A 26,209-nucleotide genomic window follows, 5' to 3' on the forward strand; every position below is an offset into this window, starting at 1 on the left:
GCCACGGAGCAACTGAGCCCCTGCACCACAACTCCTGAGCCTGAGTGCTGCAACTACCGAAGCCCATGCATCCGAGAGCCCACCTGCAACAGGAGAATGCACCGAAGACAAGCTTGTGAACCATAATGCAGAGCGGCACATGCCCGCCCCCACCCCACTTCACCGCAACCAGAGAAAGGCCGGACCGCTCAGTCGCTCAGTAGTGTCTGACTCTTTGTGACCCCATGGACTGCAGCATGCCGTGCCTCCCTGTCCATCACCAACTCCCGGAGTTTACTCATACTTGTGTCCATTGAGTGGGTGATGCCATCCAACCATCTCATCCTCTGTTGTCCCCTTCTCCTCCCACCTTCAATCTTTCCCAGCATCCAGGTCTTTTCCAATGAGTCAGTTCTCTGCGTCAGGTGGCCAAAGTGTTGGAGTTTCAGCTTCAGCATCAGTCCTTCCAATGAATATTCAGGACTGATTTCCTTTCAGATGGACTGGTTGGATCTCCTTGCAGTCCAAGGGACTCTCAAGGAGTCCAACACCACAGTTCAAAAGCATCAATTCTTCAGTGCTCAGCTTTCTTTGTAGTCCAACTCTCACATCCATACAAGACTACTGGAAAAACCATAGCTTTGACTAAATGGACCTTTGTTGACAAGGTAATGTCTCTGCTTTTTAATATGCTGTCTAGGTTGGCCATAACTTTTCTTCCAAGGAGTAAGTGTCTTTTAATTTCATGGCTGCAGTCATCATCTGCAGTGAGTTTGGAGCCCAAAAAAATAAAGTCTGACACTGTTTCCACTGTTTCCCCATCTATTTGCCATGAGATGGTGGGACCAGATGCCATGATCTTATTTTTCTGAATGTTGAGTTTTAAACCAACTTTTTCGCTCTCCTCTCACTTTCATCAAGAGGCTCTTTAGTTCTTCTTCGCTTTCTGCCATAAGGGTGGTGTCATCTGCTTATCTGAGGTTATTGATATTTCTCTTGGCAATCTTGATTCCAGCTTGTACTTCATCCAGCCCCAGCATTTCTCATGATGTACTCTGCATATAAGTTAAATAAGCAGGGTGACAAAATACAGCCTTGACATACTCCTTTCCCTATTTGGAACCAGTCTGTTGTTCCATGTCTAGTTCTAACTGTTGCTTCCTGATCTGCATACAGATTTCTTAAGAGGCAGGTCAGGTGGTCTGGTATTCCCATCTCTTTCAGAATTTTCCAGTTTGTTGTGATCCATACAGTCAAAGGTTTTGGCGTAGTCAATAAAGTGGAAGTAGATGTTTTTCTGGAACTCGCTTGCTGTTTCGATGATCCAGCAGATGTTGGTAGTTTGGTCTCTGGTTCCTCTGCCTTTTCACACAACACAACCAAAAAATAAATAAATAAATAAATAAAAAGAGAAAAGTGATAGAGCAGTTAGGAAGCTGACACAGTGACTGAGGGAGGGAAAGGACCAGGAGATCAACATAGGGGTGGAAAGAAATGAAGAGAGTTGAGATGTCTTTTGAAGGATATCCTCAGAAGGACTTCTTAGAGTTCACCAACCCTTGACTGCATGCTTCAGGACTTCTAGGAAGGGATAAAAGTGAGGCCTCCCTATCCTCATTCTGTGACTAAGCCACTGATCCCATTCCATCACATGCTGCTGATGGTGATTCCTGACTTATGTGTCCTCGGCATCCCTGCATTGGCTCAGTTTGTGGTTCAGGGCAGCTCAGTGAGATCTTATGTATAAAGTATCTGGATGTTGACCATTAGCCAGAAAGCTTAACACACCCTTGCCATCACAGCCTCTGTGGGGCAGTGTGACCAACTCCTTCTCAGAAACTTCAACAGAGAATCAGGACCTTGATCTTCTTTGACAACTTTCTTTCTTGCTCTTTCCCAATACGCTCCCTTTCCTGTGACCCTCTGGACACAGTGGCAAATGTTCAGGCATCCTAATATCAACTTCTAAATGGAAGGGGTCTGGAAGCAAGAGTAGATTAAGGAGTGGACCGAAAGGCACCAGTGTACAAGCCCTAGCCGCTGGTCACATTTCCACCATAGCATCAGTTCCCCAGCTTGTGTTATGATTATAGAGCAAGCTCCCGAGGGCAAGGACCTAATCTCATCCAACGTTGTTTCCCCAAAGTGCTTGTGGTACTTAAATGCAAGTGAGTCGATATGTACTAAAATAAAGCCACGTGGATCGGGTATTACCACGTAAGACATTTTATCTCAGCTGCCTCACTGGAGCCTCACAGATAACGACAGGGTCTCTCTTCTATATGTGAAAAACCTAGGACTTAGAGGGAGGTGATGCCTTGGCCAAAGTCACATGGAGAGTCTTGTCAGCACCAGAGAAGACCCCCGGGCTGTGATGCAGGACACCGTGCTGGGCACCCCCAGGAGGGAGGGTCTACACGGACCACAGTGGGAAAGGGGCCCCTCAGGACTGTGTAGGATCCTGGTGCAGGCTTATCATTGTCATCCCAAAGTGACTGCTAGAATATTTCTTTTTGCCTATTTCTGGCCACTGGGCTGTTTACCAGCTTTTCTAAAACTTAGCCTGTTGGGAAAGGGTATAGGCTTGATTCAGGCTTATAAGATTTTATTCCTATGTATATATGATGAAAGATACTATGATAGGAAGTAATTTATTTACACTCACTTAGTAACTGGCTGAGCTAGAGTAAGAAACCAGATCTGTTGACTCTAAAAGCCTTTGTTTTCTGCCACCAATGCCTCTCAAACAGGTATCTGCCTAGACTCTGGACACAAGTTGGCGTGTCCAGAACAGGAACTCATGAAGGTACAAAGTCAGCATGACCTAGGTTTCTGAAGTATCAATTTTAATACATGATTTAGGGAGAAATCATCACTTTTCTTAATGCGCTATGGAATCGAATGCAACAGTTATATAAGGTGTTAAAGATGAAATAAACTCTTTGTTTACCTTTAAATTCCTTTAAAGACTTTAAAGAAATTCCACAGCGGCTATAAGTACCTTGTGCTAGGCCTGTAGACACATGGTCCCAGGTCCTCCCCAACCTCTGGTCTTTTACTTCTTTCTGCAGTTGTAGGTGGTTTGGTAGGATGACTTAAGAGGCATCCAGAGACACTGATTTTCCATAACACTCAGCAGCCACTGTTATTAACTGTTTGCTGTCCACGCTGAAAAGAAAAGCTGCTGGTCAGAAACTGAGTTTCAGTTTCACAATTACAAAACAGCTGCTTCTTATAATATGTACTTTTTCTATGAGTATATTTTATCTGTCGGTATATTGGGAGAGGTACGAAAAAATGAAATTTAAGTGTAAGTATTGTCTTTAGCACAGAACATCATGCACAGCATGGGGACTCTGTAATTGAGAGTTACTTGTGTTACATGACTTCTTAGCTTTCACAATCATCCTAGGAAATCACAGTGTCTTTTATAACCAAGGTCACAATCGCTGCACATTTCATATATCACAGACATAGCAGAAAAGGACCATAATGATGCCAGGCAGGCATTCAGAGCTCCCTGGAGAAAGCAACTTTCCCACTAATGTTACATTCACATGGACACAGACATCAGTTTCTGTATTAGAATGAACTGGGAAGAAAGATAACTTACTCATTTTTAACGGGCTCTGGTGTATTAAGTCCTCATCTCTGGTTGATGGTGGAATGTGCATTCTGACAGGGTCCTCAGTGTTAACTAACAAGCTGGGGTTAATGGTGGGGCAGATGTGTGGTATCCAACCAGAAACCTTATTTGCCTGTGTACTAAACAGAGTGCCTTGAGAACAGCAAGAATCACAGTAGCTACCACTGATGACTGAGAATGCTGTTTGTAGTACAGAGAAGCTCCTCCCCACACACACACTGTTGGAAAATCACTGATTTCTTCCTTTACTTAAAGTTAGCCAGAATCCAGCCTTTCTGAGTTACTTCCATAGAGCAATTTCACACTGGAATTTTGGAACTAAACTGACATAATGTGATCACCTAGACAGTGACACGAATCTATATGGTTTCTGCTTTCCTGGTTGCCTTTGCTTGTGACTGGTCGGTCCCTGTTGGCTTTTCACTGTGAAAGGATGCAATGCTTTGGTCTCAAGTACTAAAGAGTCAGATGAGTCCATCTCATTAGAACTGATTCAAACTGGAGCCCATTATACAGAGTGAAGTAAGCCAGAAAGATAAAGAACATTTCAGCATACTAACACATATATACGGAATTTAGAAAGATGGTAACGATAACCCTATATGCAAAACAGAAAAAGAAACACAGAAGTACAGAACAGACTTTTGAACTCCGTGGGAGAAGGTGAGGGTGGGATGTTTCAAAAGAACAGCATGTATATTATCTATGGTGAATCAGATCACTAGCCCAGGTGGGATGCATGAGACGAGTGCTTGGGCCTGGTGCACTGGGAGGACCCAGAGGAGTCGGGTGGAGAGGGAGGTGGGAGGGGGGATCGGGATGGGGAATACGTGTAACTCAATGGCTGATTCGTGTCAATGTATGACAAAACCCACTGAAATGTTGTGAAGTAATTGGCCTCCAACTAATAAAATAAAATTAAAAAAAAAAAAGAGTAAGACGGTAGGTTTAAATGCAGATATTAAAAAACAAAACAAAAATGCAAATATTGAGTTGGCCAAAAAGTTCATTTGGGTTTTTCTGTACCACCTTACAGAAGAACCTAGATGAACATTTCGGTCAACCTAATGTTAGTAATTACGTTAACTGTAAATGAGTGAGATATTTTTAAAAGCAAAGATTGTCAGATTGGATGTAAAAAATAACATGCCTTAAATGTAAGAACTATACTGTTGTTTTCCTCTTGCATCATCCAAACCAGGCTAACAAACTGTATTTAGTCATTATGCTCATTGGTTTCCCCTGGTCCATATAATTTTTCAGTCCTCTTTGTTTTTATAACTTTCACAGTTTTGAGAAGTATCTGTTGGTATTTTGTAGAACGTCCCTGAATTTCATTTTGATAGTTTCCTTATGATTGGATAGAGATTATGGGTTTTGGAAGGAATAATCTGACATTTGTTCATACTTGCTTTATGACTCAGTGGATGGTTTATTTTAATAAATGTTCCATGTACACCTGAAAAAACAAACAAACAAACAAACAAAAAAAAAGAGTCAGATGATCTCTTGGGCTAAAACCCATAATGCTTAAGAGGCTGTAAGCTCAGTTATATTGAACACTAGAATAATGGCAGGTGGATGAGGCATGTATCATTAGAATGTACAAGTTCCCATTGCTGAGTGATGTAGGGGTACAGGGACCACACGTCAGGCTGCCTGCTGTCTTCATTATTTCCCAAGGCTTCATCTTCCCATTGGTCCACTTGGGAAACTCCCCATCAAAATGGATAAGAGTTAGTGGGATAAGGCGTGGGGAAGCAGTCAGAGAAAGGGGGATATTATCACTGCTTAATTTCATTTTCTTTTTTGTTGTTGTTTTTGTTTTTCATTTATTTTTATTAGTTGGAGGCTAATTATTTTACAATATTGTAGTGTTTTTTGCCATACATTGACATGTATCAGCCATGGATTTACATGTGTTCCCCATCCTGATCCCCCCACCCACCTCCCTCCCTTGCCTTCTCCCACAGAGTCCAAAAGTCTGTTCTATACCTCTGTGTCTCTTTTTCTGTCCTGCATATAGGGTTCTCATTACCATCTTTTAAAATTCCATATATATGCGTTAGTATACTGTATTGGTGTTTATCTTTCTGGCTTACTTCACTCTGTATAATGGGCTCCAGTTTCATCCATCTCATTAGAACTGATTCAAATGTACTCTCCTTAATGGCTGAGTAATATTCCATGGTGTATATGTATCATAGCTTTCTTATCCATTTGTCTGCTGATGGGCATCTAGGTTGCTTCCATGCCCTGGCTATTATAAACAGTAGAAACATGTATATTATCAAGTGTGAAACAGATCACCAGCCCAGGTTGGATGCATGAGACAAGTGCTCAGGGCTGGTGCACTGTTTAATTTCATTTTCTTGATAAAATGAAGAATCCTCGTTTCTAGATCCCAATGTGATTCTTAAACATGATTTAAGCTTAAAAATTGCAGTTTTAAGCCTTACTGAGAGAAGACTTCTTTGCTCCTGATTGGAGTGAATGTAAAATCAAGTGAAAACTACACTCACTTCTAAGACTGGGGTGGTTGGCTCTTGAAATTGTACAGAGATCACAGGCAGGAGCAGCAGGACCCATGAGGGATGTCACTTGAGGTGACATGGAGTCTGGGAAGTCCTTCTCCCTTTATCTACAAATGATGGGGGAAGTCCCAGGGTCTGCTTACTCTCTCTTAGCTACCCCTAGAGGAGCTGGGGTGGAGTTGGTGGACAAAATGAGAACTGAGATTGCCCTGAGGTTTACAGGGAAACAAGCTGAATCTGGGGTTGCTATGGAAAAACAGCATCTGTTAAGCTCTGGAATTAGCGGATAACAGGGAAACTGTTAAGAACTACCCAAGAAGGGAAGAGAGCAGTGGCTTGGGCCTTCACTTGCAGGCATGAAAAAACTGATGTGTGTGTGAAGTCGCTTCTGTTGTGTCCAACTCTTTGTGACCCTGTGGAATGCAGCCTGCCAGGCTCCTCTGTCCATGAGATTCTTCAGGCAAGAATACTGGAGTGGGTTGCCATGCCCTCCTCCCCAGGGTCTTCCTGACCCAGGGATTGAACTTGCATCTCTTGTCTACTTGCACGGGGAGGTGAGTCCTTTACGACTAGCACCACTTGGGAAGCCCTGAAAATGCTGACCGAGGATTACAGATCTGCCTTCTGGATCAGAACTGTGCATCTTCTCCTTTTTGGAGCTGTTTTTGCTGGAATCAGAAGGGGGAGCAGTGGCAAGCAGAGTGCTGTGGACTGAGTGTGTCCCTCCCCAACAAATTTAGGTCTTGAAGCCCTAACCCCTATGTGGCTGCATTTAAACACAGTCTCTGAGGAAGTAACTGAGGTCAAATGAGGTCACAGAATGGGGCCCCATCAGCAGGATTAGTGTCCTTATAAGAAGAGACATCAAAAGCTCACACTCTGCCTGCACTCACACAAGCTACACAAAGTTGCTGGTGAACCAGAGCTCTCACCAGAGACTGAACTGGCTGGAAACTTGATGCTGGGTTCGAGTACTGTAAGAAAATAAATGTCTTGTTTTAGCTCCCCAGTCTGCGGCGTTTTGTTATGGCAGCCTGAGCAAATGAATGCAGAGAGCCTTTCCTAGCCCTGAGTCTGACTCCATGTCAGACTGGAGGCAGAATGCTTCTGGAGAGATGGGTCCTGGTGTAGACTCTGCCTTCTGACCTGTATGGTCTCTGGTAGGTCACTTTGCCTCTGGGACCAGAGATTCCTCATCTCTTAAACTGAGATGAAAGGACATGCTTGGCTTACCCCAGAAGATTATCAGGGAAGCAAATTCTTAGCGTAACAATAGCTTATATGGTTTGTACTTTTGTTATTAATGTGTACCAGGTCTTATTCTAAGAGCTTTATGGCATATAGTTAAATTGACCTTTTTTAGTGTACAGTTTTGAGTTTTGGCAAACACAGTCCTTTAACTGCTGCCACAATCAGAGTTCAGAACATGGTCATCATCACCCCTACTTCCCTCATACATCTGTAAGACAAGCTCCCACCCAAATTCCCAGGTCCTGACAACCATAGTTTTTCTAGGCCTATAGTTCTATCTTCTCAAGAATGTCATACAAATGGTATCACACTGTGGCACCACAAAGCTTTTCTAATATCAACTCATTTAATCTTCATAACCATATTCTGAGGTATGTACCATTATTATGCAACTAATAGATATGGAAGTGCTATGAAAAATCTGAAAATGTATACAAACAGAAGGTATTTTCCCACCATTTATATTATTATTTCATGGTGGAATAAAGACAAAGTGAATTCTCAATGGGAAAAAATATTCAGAAAATATTTTGACTAATCCAGAAACCACTTGGCTTGAAACTAATGTCACACCCTCTATGACCAGACTGATAATGAAATATTTTCTAGGCTGCAAGTGACAGGAGTCTCAGGTAAGGCAATAATCATTTCCCACTGGAAGAGAGAGGGTGACCAGCCTATCCCTGGCACTCCTCCTGACCCCATTCATTCATGGTTGTGTTCACGGAGCTCTATTCATTCACAGCATCTAGGAAGAGCTGAATCATTTCCCATGAAGCATCCTCTGGTTTGGTAACCACAAGCCACAGAAGCACCCATCATTCTTTGTAATAGGAGATGTGATCCTAGATATGGTCATAAAGTGTTTGCAGTCTGACCACAGCGGTCCAGGTTCTCCAAGGAGAAGATTTTGCACAAATTGTTTCTCTCTCCCTTTTTTTTTTTAACTTCCTATTACAGATGCAGTACATAATAAGTAAATACATAAGATCCAACTATTTCTTAAAATTTACAGATATCATGAATTTTTAAGGAACAACTCAGGAGAAACTGCAGAAACAAAGCAAGTGGGTGTAGAATATGACCAGGAGATCCAGGAGTTTCTTCAATATTTAATGCAGCCAAAAGCCTCTGACAGCTAATCATCCCTTAATGGGGCTTGCCCTTTGGCCTGCATGTTTCTAAGGGAGTAAAATGTTTGGCTTCCAAATGAGTTATCACTCACTCACTAAAGACCACAAGTTGAACGTGGCCTCCCAGGCATCGTTGATCTTTGCTACTTGAGTTTAGAAGGTCCCACATTAGCTGTGTTGTTGTTTAGTTGCTAAATCATGTCCAAGTCTTTGTGACCTCATGGACCATAGCCTACCAGGCTCCTTTGTCCATGGGATTTCCCAACATTGGAGTGGGTTGCCCTTTCCTTCTCCAGGGGATCTTCCTAACCAAGGGAATGAACCCACATCTCTTGTATTGGCAGGCAGATTCTTCTTCTTTACCATTGAGCCACTTTATTCACCTTTAAATCATCAGTGTTTATAAAGCCAGCTGGGCACTTGCTTTGGATCTATAGAAGGGCTCCAGCCTGCCGCCATGCCTCTGAGATTCACAGAGGGGAGAGTAAGCATCACCATGGTTGGAGAATGAGCTGTGGGGAGGACAGGAATGATGCTTTGGGAGATAAAAGAACTAGGCAAAACAAAGGGCAGTGTTGGCATTTGAAAGGGGACTGGACAAGTGAGATTTGAGAGAAGATTCAGAGAAAGGGACTCAGAGATAGAGTGGAAGGATCGACACTGAAAGGGATAGATGCTGTCAGAGAAGAGAGACAGTGAGGGAGCCAGGAAGATGGTAGATGTGTTTTACCTGAAGCTCAACAGAACGAGAGCTAAGCTTGTTACCTCCTCTCATCAACCAGGGTATCTGGAAAACAGATTGCATATTCCTCTTCAGCTTGTACCAAGGATAGAGATACTTTGTGTATTTGTTAAAAAGAAAATAATAAGAAAGAACCTAAGCTCCAAATAATAGTGGATTAGAAAGCTGGCTTCAATACTGCTGGTCACCAATTCATGTCTCCACTTGCTCAGCAAGTTCCTTGACCTTCCTACATCCTAGTTTCTCAATGTAGAAAAATAAATCCGTTGCACGTTAAGCAATGGGGAAATTTCCACAATCTACAACCTAATGACCAAAGAGCATGTACCCAAAGAGTATTTCTTGGGTAAGAAATAAATATTGTGACACAAAATTTCTGACACAAGACAGCTTTATGAAGGCCCTTTTAGTATTTTGTCCAGGATTTATTGTTTTAACACCTTTCAAACACATAGATTTAAAGGATGCTTAGGTCTAGGTATTTTTCCAAGAACAGTTTACTTTTTTAACCATATCATCCTATACATGTCACCATCAAAATTATGAGGTGTCATAGAAATAAATATTTAGAAACAAACAAACAGTTCTTTTCATAGATGTTTTAATGACAGAATCCATTATTTTCTATAACTTAATTTACTTTAGGCAGTATGGAATTTTTTTTTTTCTTTATGGTCACTGGCTCCAGACATTGTTCTGATTAGCTTCACTGATTTAAGCAAGTCACAATGATTAGCAGCCTTGATGGCCAGCCAGTCTTTCCTTTTCCATCATTTAACTTTCCAAGTCTAAGTCTCTGTCCTTTGTCTCCAACTTTCAGAGGATATGAGATGTCAGTGACTATCTTACAGAGCAATATTCCCTCATGTTACTCATTATGACATCTTCCTAAACTTCATTCCCAGATCAACTAGCATGAAGTCTGCACCATAGACTCCCCCATCTACTGTACAGATGGTAATGTACAGAATTGTACATTAATGTCTAGGGTGTACTGAGGAATGAATGGGATTTCATATACAACTTAGAGAGTTTTTATACTCCCTGTGAACACCAGTATTCTGGATTACATTTTATTAAGAAGATTTGAATTTCACTGAATGGTTCTTATTTGGGGCATCTATTAGGTAAGGCAGTTTCCAACCATTTAATCTAAGAGCAGTTCAATGAAGAGTTTAGAGAAGTTATTGGCAAATGGATGGGAAAGCACTGAATGCTGATCTTTTCAAAGGAACACATTGAAAATTCTTCCCCAAATATCAACACTCGGAAGAAACTCAAAGATATGGTCTGCTTACCAACCAATGCCTCCCATGCCTTGCCAGCCGTTACGTGATCGACCAGCACCCTTCCCTCTTGGGCATGTGATCCATTAGCAAGAATAGAGGTGCCCTCGGTGTTACCAGAACTGTGCTAAGGCATGCTGGGTTCCGTAGCACTTGTAAATATCGCTGAGCTATAGCATCGAGGATAAGTTCCTTGAAGTGATGGAACTTGAACTTGCCTTTAAGAGACATTCCAGAGCAGGTAGAAAACAAATATGGCAAAACCAATACAATATTGTAAAGTAAAATTAATTAATTAATTAATTTTTTTAAAAAAGAAAAATAGATCAAACTTTCCAAAAGGCACGAGTAGGTTTGGCCTGGGTGAGGAGCCACAGCTGTTTGCTGGCTGAATTCAGAGCATGGATTGGAGACTGCAGAAGCCGGAAACACAAAGCGAGCCATCAGAATGAACCACAAGATGTCCTGGGGGAGGAGTTATATGTACGGCTCTAGATAAGCCACTTCAACTCTCTGAATTTGGGGGCATTATTTATAATATGAAGGCAAGCCGATGTCTACTCAAGAGGGTAATTAGTGGGTTCAAGTGAAATCACTGAGCAGAAATTCTTTGTAAAGGTAAGCTGCTGTGTGTTGACAGATGATTATGGTGGGAAAGTAGTGGCAAGTGGTTAATTACAGAGCTAAAATTCCAGTCTCTTGGGTTGAGGAAAATAAAAACTGTAAGCCAAGTCAGCTCCCCAGTTAAGTGGATTTCCCATGTTGTATCAGCTCCTTCTGGTACCTTTAGTGACGAGCACATTCCTGACCAAGGTTGATCACTGGAAGGTCTCTCCTGGCACCAGAGCAGCAGTTCTGACTCTGCATGTCATACTTGGGATCACTTTCCATCTCACAAATATTTAAGCAAGAGTGTGAGGGCCAACTGCCAAGTTGCACAACGCAGGACAAATATCTCATTGTGTTTGTCGCTGAGCAGTGTGTGGTGGTGTGAGATCCAAAAACCACCCAGTGACTGTGACTGGAATGTGACAGTATTTTGTAACCAGGGTGGCTATTTCTTTTTATTTTTTGGGGGGCCACTGTTGTGACATGATCCAAGCTCCTGAGAAAAAGTGGCAAAAGAAATACTCAGAAAGGTTCTAAATGGGTTTAGAAAACTCGTGAACCCTGTCTGAACTTTTATTAGATGCTCCCACCACTGGCCCATTTGACATTAGAACAAGGAGAGAGTTATTTATAATGGCATGTGTGAAATCTCAGAGGGGGTTCTTGGAAACATTAGAGTGAAAAATCTGTCCCAAAGAGACTGCAAGTGTAAAATAAATGATCAGATGGGAAAACATGTAAATCAAAATTTCAGTCTTTTTGTTTCTCCTTTAAAGGACACAGGAGCCTTTTCTTTGGCCATGAGCAACACAGGGCAGAGAACCCTTAAGAGTAGGTGTTGTAATGAGAGATGCCCCACAGCACTGGTCATTACCAAGGGAGGAACGTGGGAAATCAGTAGTGTTGACTCTTCTTAATGTGTCTAGAATGGCTGCTTCCCATTGGGAGAGTTAGATAATAAAGGCTCCAGTGAAAGAAGCAACACCTAGAAATCGTTTAGTGCATCAAAATTCATAAAAGCCCTCACAAATATTGTCTGCTTGAGTATTTAGCTTGTGATAACCCTAGGAGGTATATATTGTTTATTACCCACATTTTATAGTTGGAAAAACTAGGACACAGAGAGGTTTGGCAACTGGTTAAGTTTATCCAGCTAGGAAATAGTACATGGAGTAGTATGTATTGGAGCCCAGAGTTTCATTTGTGGCATGTGAGTTAGTTCCCAGACCAGGGATCAAATCTGTGCCCCTGCAGTGAAAACGCAGGGTCTTAACCACTGGACCACCAGGGAATTTCCTATTTTGCTTTTTAAATTGAAGTATACTTAACATATAGCATTCTATTTGTCTGGTGGTTTAGTTGCTAAGTTATGCCTGACTCTTGCAACCCCATGGACTGTAGCCCACCAGGGTCCTCTGTCCATGGGATTTCCCAGGTAAGAATACTAGAGTGGATTGCCATTTCCTTCTCCAGGGGATCTTTCTGACCCAGGAACTGAACCCTGGTCTCTTGCATTGCAGGCAACCTCCTGCATTGCAGCAGATTCTTTACTGACTGAGCCTCCAGGGAAGCCCTTCTATTTGTATACAATATAACTAATTGATATTCATATGTACTGCAAAATGACTACCACAGAATAAATCTAGTTAATAATATCTGTCTACTTAACATAGGTAAATTTTTTGTTGTTGTTGTGATGAACACTTTCAGGATCTACTTTCAAATATGCAATATAGTATTATTTACTATAGTCACCATGCTGTGCATTGCAACCCCAGGACTTATTTATTTTACAACTGGAAATCTGTACCTTTTGGCCCCCATCTAAATTCATGAGTTGAGTATTGTCCACTGTACCACAGCGGGGATCACACAAAGAATACAAAAGCCTGACATCTTTGTAGTTTAATGTGTCCCAAAGTGGGATTTGTACTGTCTAGTTCTAGGAATGTCTGTAAGTGGCTCTTTCTCTCTCTTTCTCCCCTACAAAAACACATTTAAATTAATTCAGTTCCCTAATTTAAACAAAGTTAAATCTAGTCTTTCTGCCAAACTCCTGGTACACTTCAAGGGAATTCTGTTCATTATGGATCTTCAAGAAATGAGGAAGGTTACAGATTATGGTATATTTGACACCTCTGACCTAGGAACACATGTGGAGTGTGTGTGTGTGTGTGTGTGTGTGTGGTCAGCTGTGTCCAGCTCTTTGCAACTCCATGGACTCTAGCCCTCCAGGTTCTGCTGCCCATGGAATTTTCCAGGCAAGAATACTGGCCATTTCCTTCTCCAGGGGATCTTCTCTACCCAGGGATTGAACGCATGTCTCCTGCACTGGAAGGCAGATTGTTTACCACTGTGCCACCTGGGAAGAGTCTGACTTAAGAGCAAGTGTGGAGAGCTAGCTCTTAATACTTTGAGAGTCAGGTATCCACAAGAACACCACACTGGTCCATAATATCCCTGTCTTCTCTTTACTACCACAGACCAACTATTCATTGGATGTATTCTTGCCTGGAGAATCCCATGGACAGAGGAATCTGATGGGCTATAATCCATGGGATCACAAAAAGTCAGACACTACTGAAGCAACTGAGTATGCATTATCTGATTTCAACATTTTTCTAATTTCAATATTTCAACTTCAATAATTTCACTATTCCCATAAAAGATAGAATTATATCTTTTCACTATAAAGCTAGGCAGAGACCTCTCACTCCATGTCACTCTGCACCACGTAACTCCCCACACTGCCACCCACATTGGTGCTGGGGTGTGGGCTGCCAGCACCTGGGGGCCCAAACCAGCTTGGTGTCCCCAGTTTTTGTAAGTATCTGAAAATGTTGGTAGATTTCCTTTCCCTAAGTCCTGGGTACATGCGGTTTCAGGGTTGCATAGCCGGGCAGATATCCATCAGCCAGAAACATGCCCATGTGGCTGTCCCACTATGACCACCAGCATCCTTTCTGCTCAACCTGGGTTGTAGAGGTTGTGTTTTAGACACCAACCCTGGCGGTGAGTACCATCATCACTTACAGGCATGTCCAGGCAGCTCCAGTGGTCATTTTACAGTGACTACCTGTTCCTGCAGAATGAGGAAAGAGTGATGAAACTGGAATCTGATGGAAGGCAACAAGCCCACACTTAGCACCCGAACTTTTGATGCATTTAAATCCTGAAATGTAAAACTACAGAGGCACCTTAACCCTGTGCCAGCAAGTTATGTCTCCACTTGTCAGACTCGTATTCTTTGTACAGAGAAAGGCAGGCACGCTTTCTTTCACATGTGTGCTTTCTTGGCTAATAAGAGCATCATTTGAAATTACCAAACAAATTAGACATCTCTGACACTCTCTGCTCCTTGGACTTCAGAGTGGAGCAGCATTTTTTAGGCACTGTTAATCCATTTCTTTCCCTTAATGAGTCAGAAATGAGAATTATTGTTGTTGTTGCTCGGTCATGTCAGACTCTTTTCGACCCCATGGACTGCAGCACTTCAGGCCTCCCTGTCCTTTACTATCTCCTGGAGTTTGCTCAAAGTCATGTCCATTGAGTCAGTGATGCCACCCAACCATCTCATCCTCTGTTGTCCCCTTCTCCTCTACCTTCAGTCTTTCCCAGCATCAGGGTCTTTTCAAATGAGTCGACTCTTCACATCAGGTGGCCAAAGTATTGGAGCTTCAGCTTTAGCATCAGTCCTTCCAATGAATATTTAGGGTTGATTTCCTTTAGGATGGACTGGTTTGATCTCCTTGCTGTCCAAGGGACACTGAGAATTGTAATTGGGCAGAAACTGGTGGCATTGGTCTCAGAACTCAGGGGCTGGCAGTTGTCAGGGAAGTCTAATCCCTGAAGTCCTATGAACTCACCCACTGCCCCAATGTCAGCTTGGCATCTGGACAGGTAGTGCCAGGGTTCACCAGCATGAAAAGTGGAACCTGCCACCCACAGGCCTATGGTGCATAAATCTGATCTCGGTTCAAAAATCAGATAGCCTTGATGGGCTACAAACCTGTACATGGAATTCTTACTTTTTCTCCAGGAAGTAGGAAATAATAAATCTCTTTGGTCAAAGTTTTTTTTCACCTGTGCTAATGCTGTTGCCATGTAATGCCTCAGCCTTGGCGTTTTTTTTTTTATTAAAATGGGCTTTTCAAAACCCATACTTGTCTTTGAGTCTAAGCTTGCACTCCTCGCTGCACTACAGGCCAATAATTGAGATATGAGTCATTGCAGCAAGGAATAATCACTTTATTCAGAAGGCCAGCAGACCAAGAAGATGGTAGGCTCATGCCCCAAAGAACCATCTTGCCTGTGTTAGAATTCAGACTTTTTTATCCTAGAGGGGAGGGGATAAAGTCAAGCATTTCCTGGTTCCCATCTTCCTCTGGAGGGGTGCGTTAATTTCTTCCTCCCAGCAGTGGAGGAAGGGCCTGGTCAGGATGTTTCCTGTGAATTAAACAAAGGTATTTTAGCTTAATGCTCATTAGCTGGGAAGCAGGATTCCCAGAGATGGGCCATTATGTATAATTTAAGCTTATACGCAGCATCCCTTTAGTGATTAACTTATAATGGAATACAAAATATTCTTCCCTATTAGATACTTACCCACACTTTTGAAGTGCCATAGTAGTCTTGAGCTCAAAGGCCTGATTTCTTTGTGTCTGTAGCAACCTGAACCTCAGTTGCCTCATCTGTAAAATGGGAGTAGTCATTTCTGCCCTGACCATTTGCTGGGTTGTGGCAAGGATGTTCAAGCCAGCTCTGACAGTTTAAAGCATAAGGAAGCTATGGCTTTGCTAAGGAAACAGAGTCCCTTGGTGGGTCATTTTGGATCCTGAACCCTCGTTATCCTGGCCAAAGTTATCGTGTTAATTAGATAATCAAGTCATTCTCATATGGAAAGTATGTGCGTTTGTGTTTTACACAAGATGAATATCCACCCAATCACGATCTCTGCCCCTATATAGTTTTAAGAAAGAGAATTGCAAACAGTGTGAGAAAAATTCCTTTGACCACTCTTTGCCCTCTGCTTCTGTTGCTTGAGAGGATAAACAAATTGTACCTCCCTTATGCCTGATAAACAGTTAAAATTAGTAAATACAAATAAAGGAAAGGGGGGAAATGCACCCCATCTCCCTTCCACACTTCTCCCCCTGGTGATGGGAGCTGAGTCTCCAGGTGACTGATGCCGTCCTGCCTACCCCTTTTCTGCCAGGTCGGCGGCCACACGATGCTGCCCATTCGCTGGATGCCCCCGGAGAGCATCATGTACAGAAAGTTCACCACCGAAAGTGACGTCTGGAGCCTGGGGGTCGTGTTGTGGGAGATCTTCACGTACGGGAAACAGCCCTGGTACCAGCTGTCGAACAACGAGGTGCGTGTGTGGCGAGCAGCACCAAGATGCCTAGAGGGCTGACACCGAGAGAGATCCCTGGGCTGGAAGTCGGGAAGCGTTCTCCTGTGGCAGCCCTGAGGCTTTGTTGGGAGCAGCGCCTCCCCATGGCCTGCCATGTACCTAAGTATCACGGTCACTCTCCAAACGTAAGAGTTCTGGAAAGAGAAAAGCAGCATTTGCTGATGTGCCTGTGATTCTCTGGCGCGGGGATCCAGGAGTCATCTCATGCTGTTCATCTAGGAAATTGATAGCAGATGTGGCATTTTGGCACCCTGAGAGTCCAGCTAGTTTTTTGGTATTATTCCAAAAAGCTATCAAGCTTCTCTCCTTTTTTGCACATTTCGCTGGTACATTACTTCTGGTGAAAAACTCAAGCATTTTGTTTTTCTTTTCTAATCCTTTTGCAATTATGTCTATATTTAAACATCACTTCTTGGTCAGGCACCTCACTTCTTCAGGTCCAAGTCTGTCTTTTATCCAATTCCATTATCCAAAATGACTGCTCATTTCTGTACCCTGGGACTCCCTGGCACAAAAGTGACCCTGGTTCTATCTCAGGCCAGTACAACTGAAACCCATTGGAATTCCAGGGTGTGGTTTGGGAGGGTTCCATCTAGATAAATTATTTCTCCACCACTTTGGTGAAATCAGTATGACTTGAAAAATGGATATGAACCCATCAAATTAACCATGACATACAAACCTAGGACAATTGCTCTCTTCCTTCCAAAAAGAAAAAAAAAAGGAAACACTGAGTGGGTTTCTTTAAAGCAACCCTCTTTTTGCACTGGCATTTATTGCATCCACATTATTCTTCCTCTGGTCTGACCCTGTCTCTGTGCTCCATTCCATCCAGGTGATAGAGTGCATCACTCAGGGCCGCGTCCTGCAGCGACCTCGAACGTGCCCCCAGGAAGTCTATGAGCTGATGTTGGGGTGCTGGCAGCGAGAGCCCCATATGCGGAAGAATATCAAGGGCATCCACACCCTCCTTCAGAACTTGGCCAAGGCATCTCCAGTCTACCTGGATATTCTAGGGTAGGGCCCGTTCCCCCAGACCAGCCCTTCCCAAAGCACTTCCTCAGTTGGGCCGAGAGGATGAACACCTTTTAACTGCCGCTCGATGCCATCAATCCGCTGTTCTTCGCTCTGACACTATTAACAACAAAGACACCGAGAAGCTTTCCGAGGGAAGCGACGTGTACTTCTTAGACACAGTATGGACTTCTTTTTAGCATTCTCTTTCTCTCTTTCCATCTCCCTTGGTTTATTCCCTAGTTCCCCCCCCCCCCTTTATTTTTTGTCTTCCTTGCTTCACAACCTCCACCTTTTCTTTTTTAATCAATCTGGCGTCTGCATTACTATTAACTGCATAGACAAAGGCCTTAACAAACCTAATTTGTCATATCAGCAGATACTCCAGTTTGCCCACCACAACTAACAATGCCTTGTTGTATTCCTGCCTTTGATGTGGATGAAAAAAAGGGAAAACAAATATTTGACTTAAACTTTGTCACTTCTGCTGTACAGACACCGAGAGTTTCTATGGATTCACTTCTATTTATTTATTATTATTACTGTTCTTATTGTTTTGGGATGGCTTAAGCCTGTGTATGAAAACGGAAACCTTGTGTTCAATTTGGGAAGCCTTTATCTATGGGAGATTAAGACCAGAGAGAAAGAAGATTTATTATAAACCACGGTATGGGAAGAACAAAGACACCATTGGAATCTATTGGCGTCAGTTTCCACTTAAGAAAACCCAGCCACTGGTAGCTGGGAGGAATGTATCGGGCACCTTCCCCCAAGGACCTTTCTGAGGAGTATAAGGACTGTTGAACTCTGTGCCATGGACTATTCTTTTCCCATCACCAGAAGCGCTAGAGTGTAGTACAGAGAAAATCGGCTTCTGGGAGGCAAGATGGCACACAGCACGTTCCGACAGTCTCATCCTTTGAGGCCGTGGTGGTGGCACTGGTTTGTTTTGCCAAGTGTTTTCCACGGAGCCTTTGTCAAGTTCAGGTGGATTCTCGTCCAGAGATCATTTCAGGGTCAGATGGGAAAGCCACTGACTTGGAAAAGAGAGGACAAGCTCTAAACTCGGAGGCAAGTTTCTCTTACATTGAACTTTACAGACAGCACTTCCCTCGACCCCTGCCCTCCACCCCACCCGTCCATCCAACTGTGCAAACGAAACTGTGCATGGTCTTCGTCAATTAATACCTTGTGTGCATAAATTACCGCTCCAGACATCGTGCCCCGATAGGTAGAGCAGATCCGTAACAGGTATAACTTAAATAATTACGGGAAGTTAATCGAATTCATTAGCTGAGTATAAATGTCTCTGGATCGTATGGTGGTGATGGGTTGTTAATAAATACGGACCCTGAAACTTGGATATCCTCAATGACATCGCACCCACTGTGGGGCTGGGGGAAGGGCAAAATCAGCCCCCAAGGGAGTGGAAAACTCACCCACCCTGGGGTGGCATTGGTGTTCAGTGTACACAGGCCAAGACCTTGCTCTGGGCTCTGGTTGGGAGAGTGGTTTCATTCTAAATGTCCTCCATTGTCAATAGGCCGTTTTGTTCTTTTCACTGCATTTTTAAAAAGTAAAAATAAAAAATTAGGCACAGCATACCAATGGGAGGCTATGCCCAGACTGAGCTTTGGAGGTGTGCTTCTGGGCATAGTCACGGGTTTTGCAAAAAGAGGTTGTAAATTTAAATAGAAATTTACAGTTACCTGGGTGATCAGTTATACCAAGGAAGAAAATTTTTTCTGTTCCTCAAGAAAACTTGCTACCCTCTGTGAGGGGAATTTTGCTAACTTGGCATCTTTATAATATGAGCCAGATTGAAAGGGAGTGATTTGAATTCAACTTAGGTCATTTTATTTCATGTTTGTTTCTGAAGGTGCAAGTGCTCTGTTTAGGTTTTGCTTGTGCCCTTAATTACTGGAGCACCTTATTTTCCATTATAGGCATTGAAAGCCAATTCTCAAAAAATCAGAAGTATCCGTTAACAGAGAGCGAAAGGAAACCCAGTAGTATCTGTTGTCAAATGAAGGGGGTTGGACAAGACAAACCCCACAGTCCTTTCAAGTTCTGCACTGGCCTGTGAGACATGGGAGCTGAGTTGTTGTTCTCTTGGTTGGTGATAAAAAACCCTCCGGAACACCCACATAATAATATAACGAAAGCCATATCTCCATGATATATACCTGCATGTATATATCCTATTAAGGACCCATAGTACTGTTAAAACACTGTGGCACCCTGTGAAGCAGTAAGAAGAGGCAGGTGTGTATAAAACTTCTCTAGATTTCATCAGCAATGACCTGAAAACCTCCACAGGTTCGTCATTTTGTGCAACTGGCCAACTGCTCTGGGGGAAGCAGCTACAAGTTACTTGTTTGATTTTAACAGAAAGCAAAGGAGGTAATGCTCAAAGGGTTCAGATTAAAGGAGGGCTGTGCAGTTTTGGAGCAAGGATTTGTTTAGAGCGGATGAGAGGAGGGAAGCATTCCCCTCCCCTTTCAGTGCTATGTTTTCCTCTGAAGGAATAAAGCAAAAAAAAAAAAAAAAAAAAAAATTCTTCTTACCTTCTGACTCCCTCAAGGTCTTGAAATGAAAGGTTCTATGCAAGTGCAAAGTTTTATAATTATTTATATTACTGCTTATTATTAATTTTTTCCTCTGTTGTCTCAAGAGTATGTACTGACTGCAGAGACGTCTCACATTGAAAGGATCCCGGATTGCTTTTAAAGTAGCCGGACGAAACACAAACCATCTTCGAGTCTCCACCCTTGTTCCTCTAGAATCCTCTCTTCTCATGCTTATAATTTTAAGAAAAGGGCCAACCTAATTCAGCAGCGCAAAGGTCACAGAATAGGGCCTGCCATCAGATTCGTTAAAAACTCCAACAGGAGTGGTGACAAACCCGATTCTCTAGCCTGAACTTCGCCTGACAGTTGTTTCCATTTATACATTGTTTCATAGTTTCCCAAGCATTTTTTTCACATACGGTGACAAATTATTCCCATTTTTTAGAGGTGAGGAAATTGAGACTTGGGGAAGTTAAATGACATGCTAGAACTCTCCAGGCACCCCTGGGACTTAATCTAAGTATTCTTGACTCTGAAGTTCATGATTTGGTCCACGAGAGACTCTCATATATAAACAAGCTGTATGAAAAAGAAAGCTAGCTAACAAACTCATGAAGTAGGATATGAAGTTAGAAGAGCGAAATGAATTATGTGAGATGCAAGCAGCTGAGATCTCATGATATATAATCATCTTCATAGCTTCAGCTGAACCTTTGCACACTGAACCAATGTCATAATCAGGCTTATTTAGGAAACATTTTGAACTAGGCTATAAAAGTTGATATCAGAATTCACAATATGTGTTCACATCAGCGCTCCCTGTGATATTTCCATGTATTTATATGTGTGTTATAAATACCTGATTTATACATAGACAAACACATGTGCATAGTGTGTTTGTGAGCTTATGTATAAATTTATAGGCACACAATAATAGACATAATTGTAAGTAGGGTGCAGTATGAATAATTTGCTTAAAATCTGCTGAATAACCAAAACCTTTTTAATGTCATGTTGCTAGTAGTGCTTCCCTTCTCCATGTGGGTAGGACCCCATTACACTTTTCAACTCTGTGCATGGGTGGGAGACATATTTAAGATAATGTGCTTCCCATAACAACTGAATCGAAGCCATCCCACTACATCGAGTCCTTTTTTCTGGCTCTTTGCAAAGGAAAATGCAGCTAGAAATAGATTCCTTATGTAAAGTTCCAGAAAAGGAAAATTTATTTCTTTTAAAATCCTTTTGCACATTTATTTGTATTATGCTCACCTGTCCCACTGAAAACCCTTTACACTTGTCTTCAGAGGCCGAGCACTCCAGAAGCGCACTGGAGTGTAGGGAGCCCAGTGTCCTGAAGGCCAGTGCTGAGATCCAAGACCCCGCTGCAAGGTGAATTCCCACATCCTAGTGGAACCCGAGAGACCACAGTGTACAACGCTGGCCTTCGCAAAGAACCACAACGACAGGATCCCCTGGTCAGGAATAGGCTTTTTTTAAAAAACTTTTCCCTTTTTATATTGGACCTTCTATAATACCAATAACATGTAATCATGTATCTAATTAAATAAATGACTACAGACACACATACCCTCAATTTTCTTGCTCTTTCTTTCCTTTTTTTCTTTTTTCTCCATTTGAGGACTTTTTCTTTCCCATGATGAGCTTCAGTATGGCCCTATATCACTGTTACAGAAAATTTCATGAGGGGGAATGCCAGAGACCCAACTCCTCAGATGGCTAAGTGAGTGGTTAAAGCAGTTTCTTCCCAATTTGTGATGGTAGGATGCAGAAACTCTGAGGTTGAGACAGCAAATGATATTCTAACGAATCCACAGTGGGAGGGACTTGGAGAGAAAAAGGAAGGGGTATGTTCTTGTTGTCAGGGCTGGAATGGATCACTGCTGCTATACGTCAAAGGTTCTCGAATATCCTTAGTTTTTGTATTTTTTCCCTTTTTTCTTTTACTTTTATTTATTTATGTATTTATTTATTTATGTATATATTTCTTTGCTCCATTCATCACAGACACAAAGAGAAGCAAAAAAAAAAAAAATATATATATATATATATATATGTATATGTGTTGCAGGCAAAACACTGTGAATTTCACAAAAGCAACCAAGCAACTCTTTGCCATCTTAACATTCGTCTCAGGAGATGCAATGGGAAAACATGAGATACCATTTTTTTAGTCTATGCATTTCAGGCCAGGTCTGTGTTTATTTCTTTGGTCTGTACATTAATGAAAATGATCCTGAGTGAAGGCTGAATGTTCAACACACTGGAGCAAGCAAAATAAAAGCTGCTAATTGCCACAGGTTTGAATTGGGAGAATAAAACATGGAGAAAATGAAATGTAAAGGCCTACATCTTGCAGGTTGTATGTCTTACTGTTGCTTTAAAAATGTATAAAACTGCTGAAAGTGTTTCAATATGAGGTCTTTGAATTAAATGTGGATTTTAAATATATAATCCCTGGACAAATGACTAAATTATGGTGAAATAGTGTTCCTTGCATTCACTGATCATTATCCCTCACAAATCTGCCTAGAGATGCGGATAGTCTCTGGATCTGCTTCTGTACATGAGAGATGTTTGTATATATCTGGGCCATATCCACACACACACACACACACACACACACACAGATTTCAACATCTAAAGATATATTGCCCCTTAACTTGTGACCTGGTATTTGAAACTCTCTTTTCATTTGCTTTATTTCCCTTTTAATGTGACGTCTCTGTACTGATACTTACTGGTTCTTGTTTTGCAATCTTTTTGGAGGTCCATTGCTTTATTAAGACCCACTGCATCTTGGCTGATTTCAAAGTGACACCAGAATATCAGTGCTTAAAACAACAACAACAAAAAAAGTTTTGTTTGTAAATCATGTGACCAGCTTCTCTCAACCTGACATGGAAAGTCTCTTGTACCACACTGTATTTAATAAAAATGATGTCTTACAATAAATAACATCCTCCAAAAGAGACACTAAAAGTGACATGATGATTACTAGAATTTTCACAAGGCATGGTGTGCTCTTCGTCTGTCTGTCTGTCTGTATTTTAGATAAGGTCACTGCAGGTACCTGCCATGTTCATCAGTTGAAGCAATGAGAAAAAAAGATTCCCCCTGGCTCACCCTTCCATAACCAGACATTTTTAACTTCGATCTTGGATAACTAGAATGTCTCTGTTCAAAAGAACTTTCTGTGATGATAGAAGTGTTTTATCTGTCCTGTCCAATAGGGCTAGTGGGCACTTGACATGTGGCGAGTGGGACTAAGAGCTGAATTTTAAATTTGATTTCAGTTCAATTAGTTTACATTTAAAGAGTCACACGTGTCTCGAGACTACCATGTAAAACAGCACAGAGCGAGCAGATAGAATCACCAGGATTTCTAACAGATCAGACCTAAGAAACTTACCATAAGAGAGACGTCATGTATCGTGGTCTAGGGCTGGGGCAACTCTGAGAATCATAATGACTCAGGAACAGAAGTAGCCAGATAGAAAATTTCACATCTTCTTGGCCTCTCTGTTAACCAGTGTTTCCTAAATTAAAGGTGAAGGAAGAAAAGAAGGGTGGTTTCACGGAGATCTGGCAGTCCACTCACACTTGTATTTCTCAGCATCTCACAGTCGTGTTCCCCACTGTCTGACCGCTGCCCGTCCATCTCCTCTGAGATGCACAGAAGACATCTGGGCAGCATTCCTGGTGGAGGCTTGAGGAACGCAGTTTGACAGCCCCGTCCTTAAATCATTCTCCTCAGGAGCTTTGTCCATGAAAATGCCTCTCACTGGTTTAGATATATGTTCCTTGAGTTAAAAAGACACAACCAGGTTAAAAGTCAGCAGAGACTTGGGGAATTCAAAGCCATGGGGGGAGGGAATAACTTGTCCAAACATCCCAGTAGGAACGAGTGTCGTCGCTGCAGGATTGAAGTGTAGATCCCACTCAGAGAAAAAGCATTACAGACCGCAGGGTAAACCACTGAGGCCCTGGCCAGTCATAACCCATTTGGATTATAAAAGATCCATGCCTTTACCAGACAATGTTTTTATATCCCTGTTATTTGTATATTTATAATTGGTGAGTAAAAGTCACTCAGTCATGTCTGACTCTTTGCAATCCCATGGACTGTACCCCACCCCAGGCTCCTTTGTTCATGGAATTCTCCAGGCAAGAACACTAGAGTGGGTAGCCATGCCCTTCTCTGGGGGATCTTTTCAACCCAGGGATCGAACCCGGGTCTCCTGCATTACAGGCAGATTCTTCACCATCTGAGCCACTAGGGAAACCCCAATAATCAGTTTAAATGCCAAACCTAAAGTCAAACTTTTCAGAGCCCTCATCTCCTGGTTTGTACACTCCATCCCATTTTCTCCCTCAAATACACACCTTTAGTTCACCCTTGAGAGGAAACCTAATTGCTTGGCTGGGAACATATCTTCTGAAGTATTGTGGCTAAAACCTCATTCAAACTGGTGTCCTAACCTTAAGAACAAATTGACTAACAAAACAAGTGCTCAGTGCATGCCAGGGTGTTATGTATGTGTATTAGTTTCCTGCTTTTCCTGTAACAAATTGCCATCAACTGAGTGGTTTAAAACAACAGAAATGTCTTGTCTCTCAGACGTGGAGGTGGGAAGTCTGAACCTGAGGGGTGGGTGGGGCCACGCTCCCTCTGGAGACACTCAGGGAGATTGTCCTTTACTGTTCCAGCCTCTGGGGGCTCCAGGTATTCCTTGTAGCCACATCACTCCAATCTCTGCCTCAGCAGCCACATTGCCTCCTCCTCTGTATGTCTGTCTTGTAAGGATACATGTGGCTACATTTAAGACCCACCCAGATAATCTAGGAAAAGCTCTTCCTTGCTCTTTTTTGCCTTATCAGACCAGGTTCCAGCGACTACTCTGTGGGCATATCCTTTTGGAGGCCTCCCTCTAAACCTCTCCAGTTTGGTAACTCACCCAGCTCTTACATCAACCCTGAGAGGTGGGTACTATTATTATCCCCAGTTACAGGTGAGAAAACTAAGGCACTGAGACTTAAGGAAGTTGCCAAAAAATTAGAACAAAAGAAATGGACCAGCAAATGTAGTACTTAAACTATTTGTCAGAGAGGTAGTCATTTAATCCCCCAACAAGGGAGAAAGTCATTGGGTCCCACTCCAGGCAACAGGCAGAATAGAAATACAGGCACCTAGCTGGTTCCCCGATGTCCGCAGCTGGCGTATGGCCTAGCCACGTGTCACGGTGCTTAGGGTCTGGGCTCCAGGCCCCTCAGAGACTACTGAAAGCAATTCAACATCCCAGCCCTGTTATGGATGGAGTTATGAGAGGGGGTTGATGCCAAGATTCCAGGTTCCAGGAGACTAGAGAGTTTCTAGGAAGTTAAACCTGGAGTGTAAGGATTTTGGTCATTAGGGATGGGGTAAGAATTTGACATGAGGCCAAAGCCCAAATCTGGCAAGGTCTTTGGGGTGCTTTCCTGGACCCACTGCTCATTAACCCCCTTCACACCACTCATGAGCTTCAGGAGGGTAAGCCTGCAGTGGAGACGGTTGCTTAGCAACCAGGTACTGAGGCTTGTGGTATGTGAGACTACCTCTCTGCAAATCTGGCCATTTCCCCCATGTCAGCTCTTCCACAGTCAGAGCTATATGAGAGCTAAAATCCCCATCCCTCCTGCCTTCTAAAGGTGGTATTTTACAATGAATGCATATTTTACAATGAATACGTAGTCACACCAAATTCATCCAACAAGCAATGATTTATTATTGACTACGAGGCTGGTGGGCTATAGTCCACGGGGTGGCAAAGAGACACAACTGAGTGTCTGAGCATATATAAAATGCAATGTGGGTCCAGAAACTTCCCCTCCCTGACCTCGCATGGAAGTCACAGATGCAATGAGGTGCTAATCCCAAGACCGGCCTGGCCTCTGTTCAGGTGACACGGAGGTGGGGTGGGGGAGACGCGATGGAAGACCCAGGCAGCTCTGCTCACCGAAAGCTGCAT

At 42.7% G+C, this 26,209-nt stretch overlaps 1 protein-coding gene across 1 annotated transcript in view; it reads left to right on the plus strand.

Annotated features, from left to right (window-relative positions):
- Positions 1-23,161, plus strand: part of NTRK2 (neurotrophic receptor tyrosine kinase 2) — a 388,739-nt gene extending 365,578 nt beyond the window's left edge. Inside the window, exons 18-19 of the mRNA XM_065946651.1 lie at positions 16,396-16,554; positions 17,432-23,161. Of these exons, the coding sequence (XP_065802723.1) occupies positions 16,396-16,554; positions 17,432-17,617 (345 nt within the window). The 3' untranslated portion in view covers positions 17,618-23,161. The remainder of the gene's footprint in view (positions 1-16,395; positions 16,555-17,431) is intronic.
- The last annotated feature ends 3,048 nt before the right edge of the window (positions 23,162-26,209 follow it).

The sequence above is a fragment of the Muntiacus reevesi genome, chromosome 10 (assembly GCF_963930625.1).
Source record: "Muntiacus reevesi chromosome 10, mMunRee1.1, whole genome shotgun sequence".
NCBI lineage: Eukaryota > Metazoa > Chordata > Mammalia > Artiodactyla > Cervidae > Muntiacus > Muntiacus reevesi.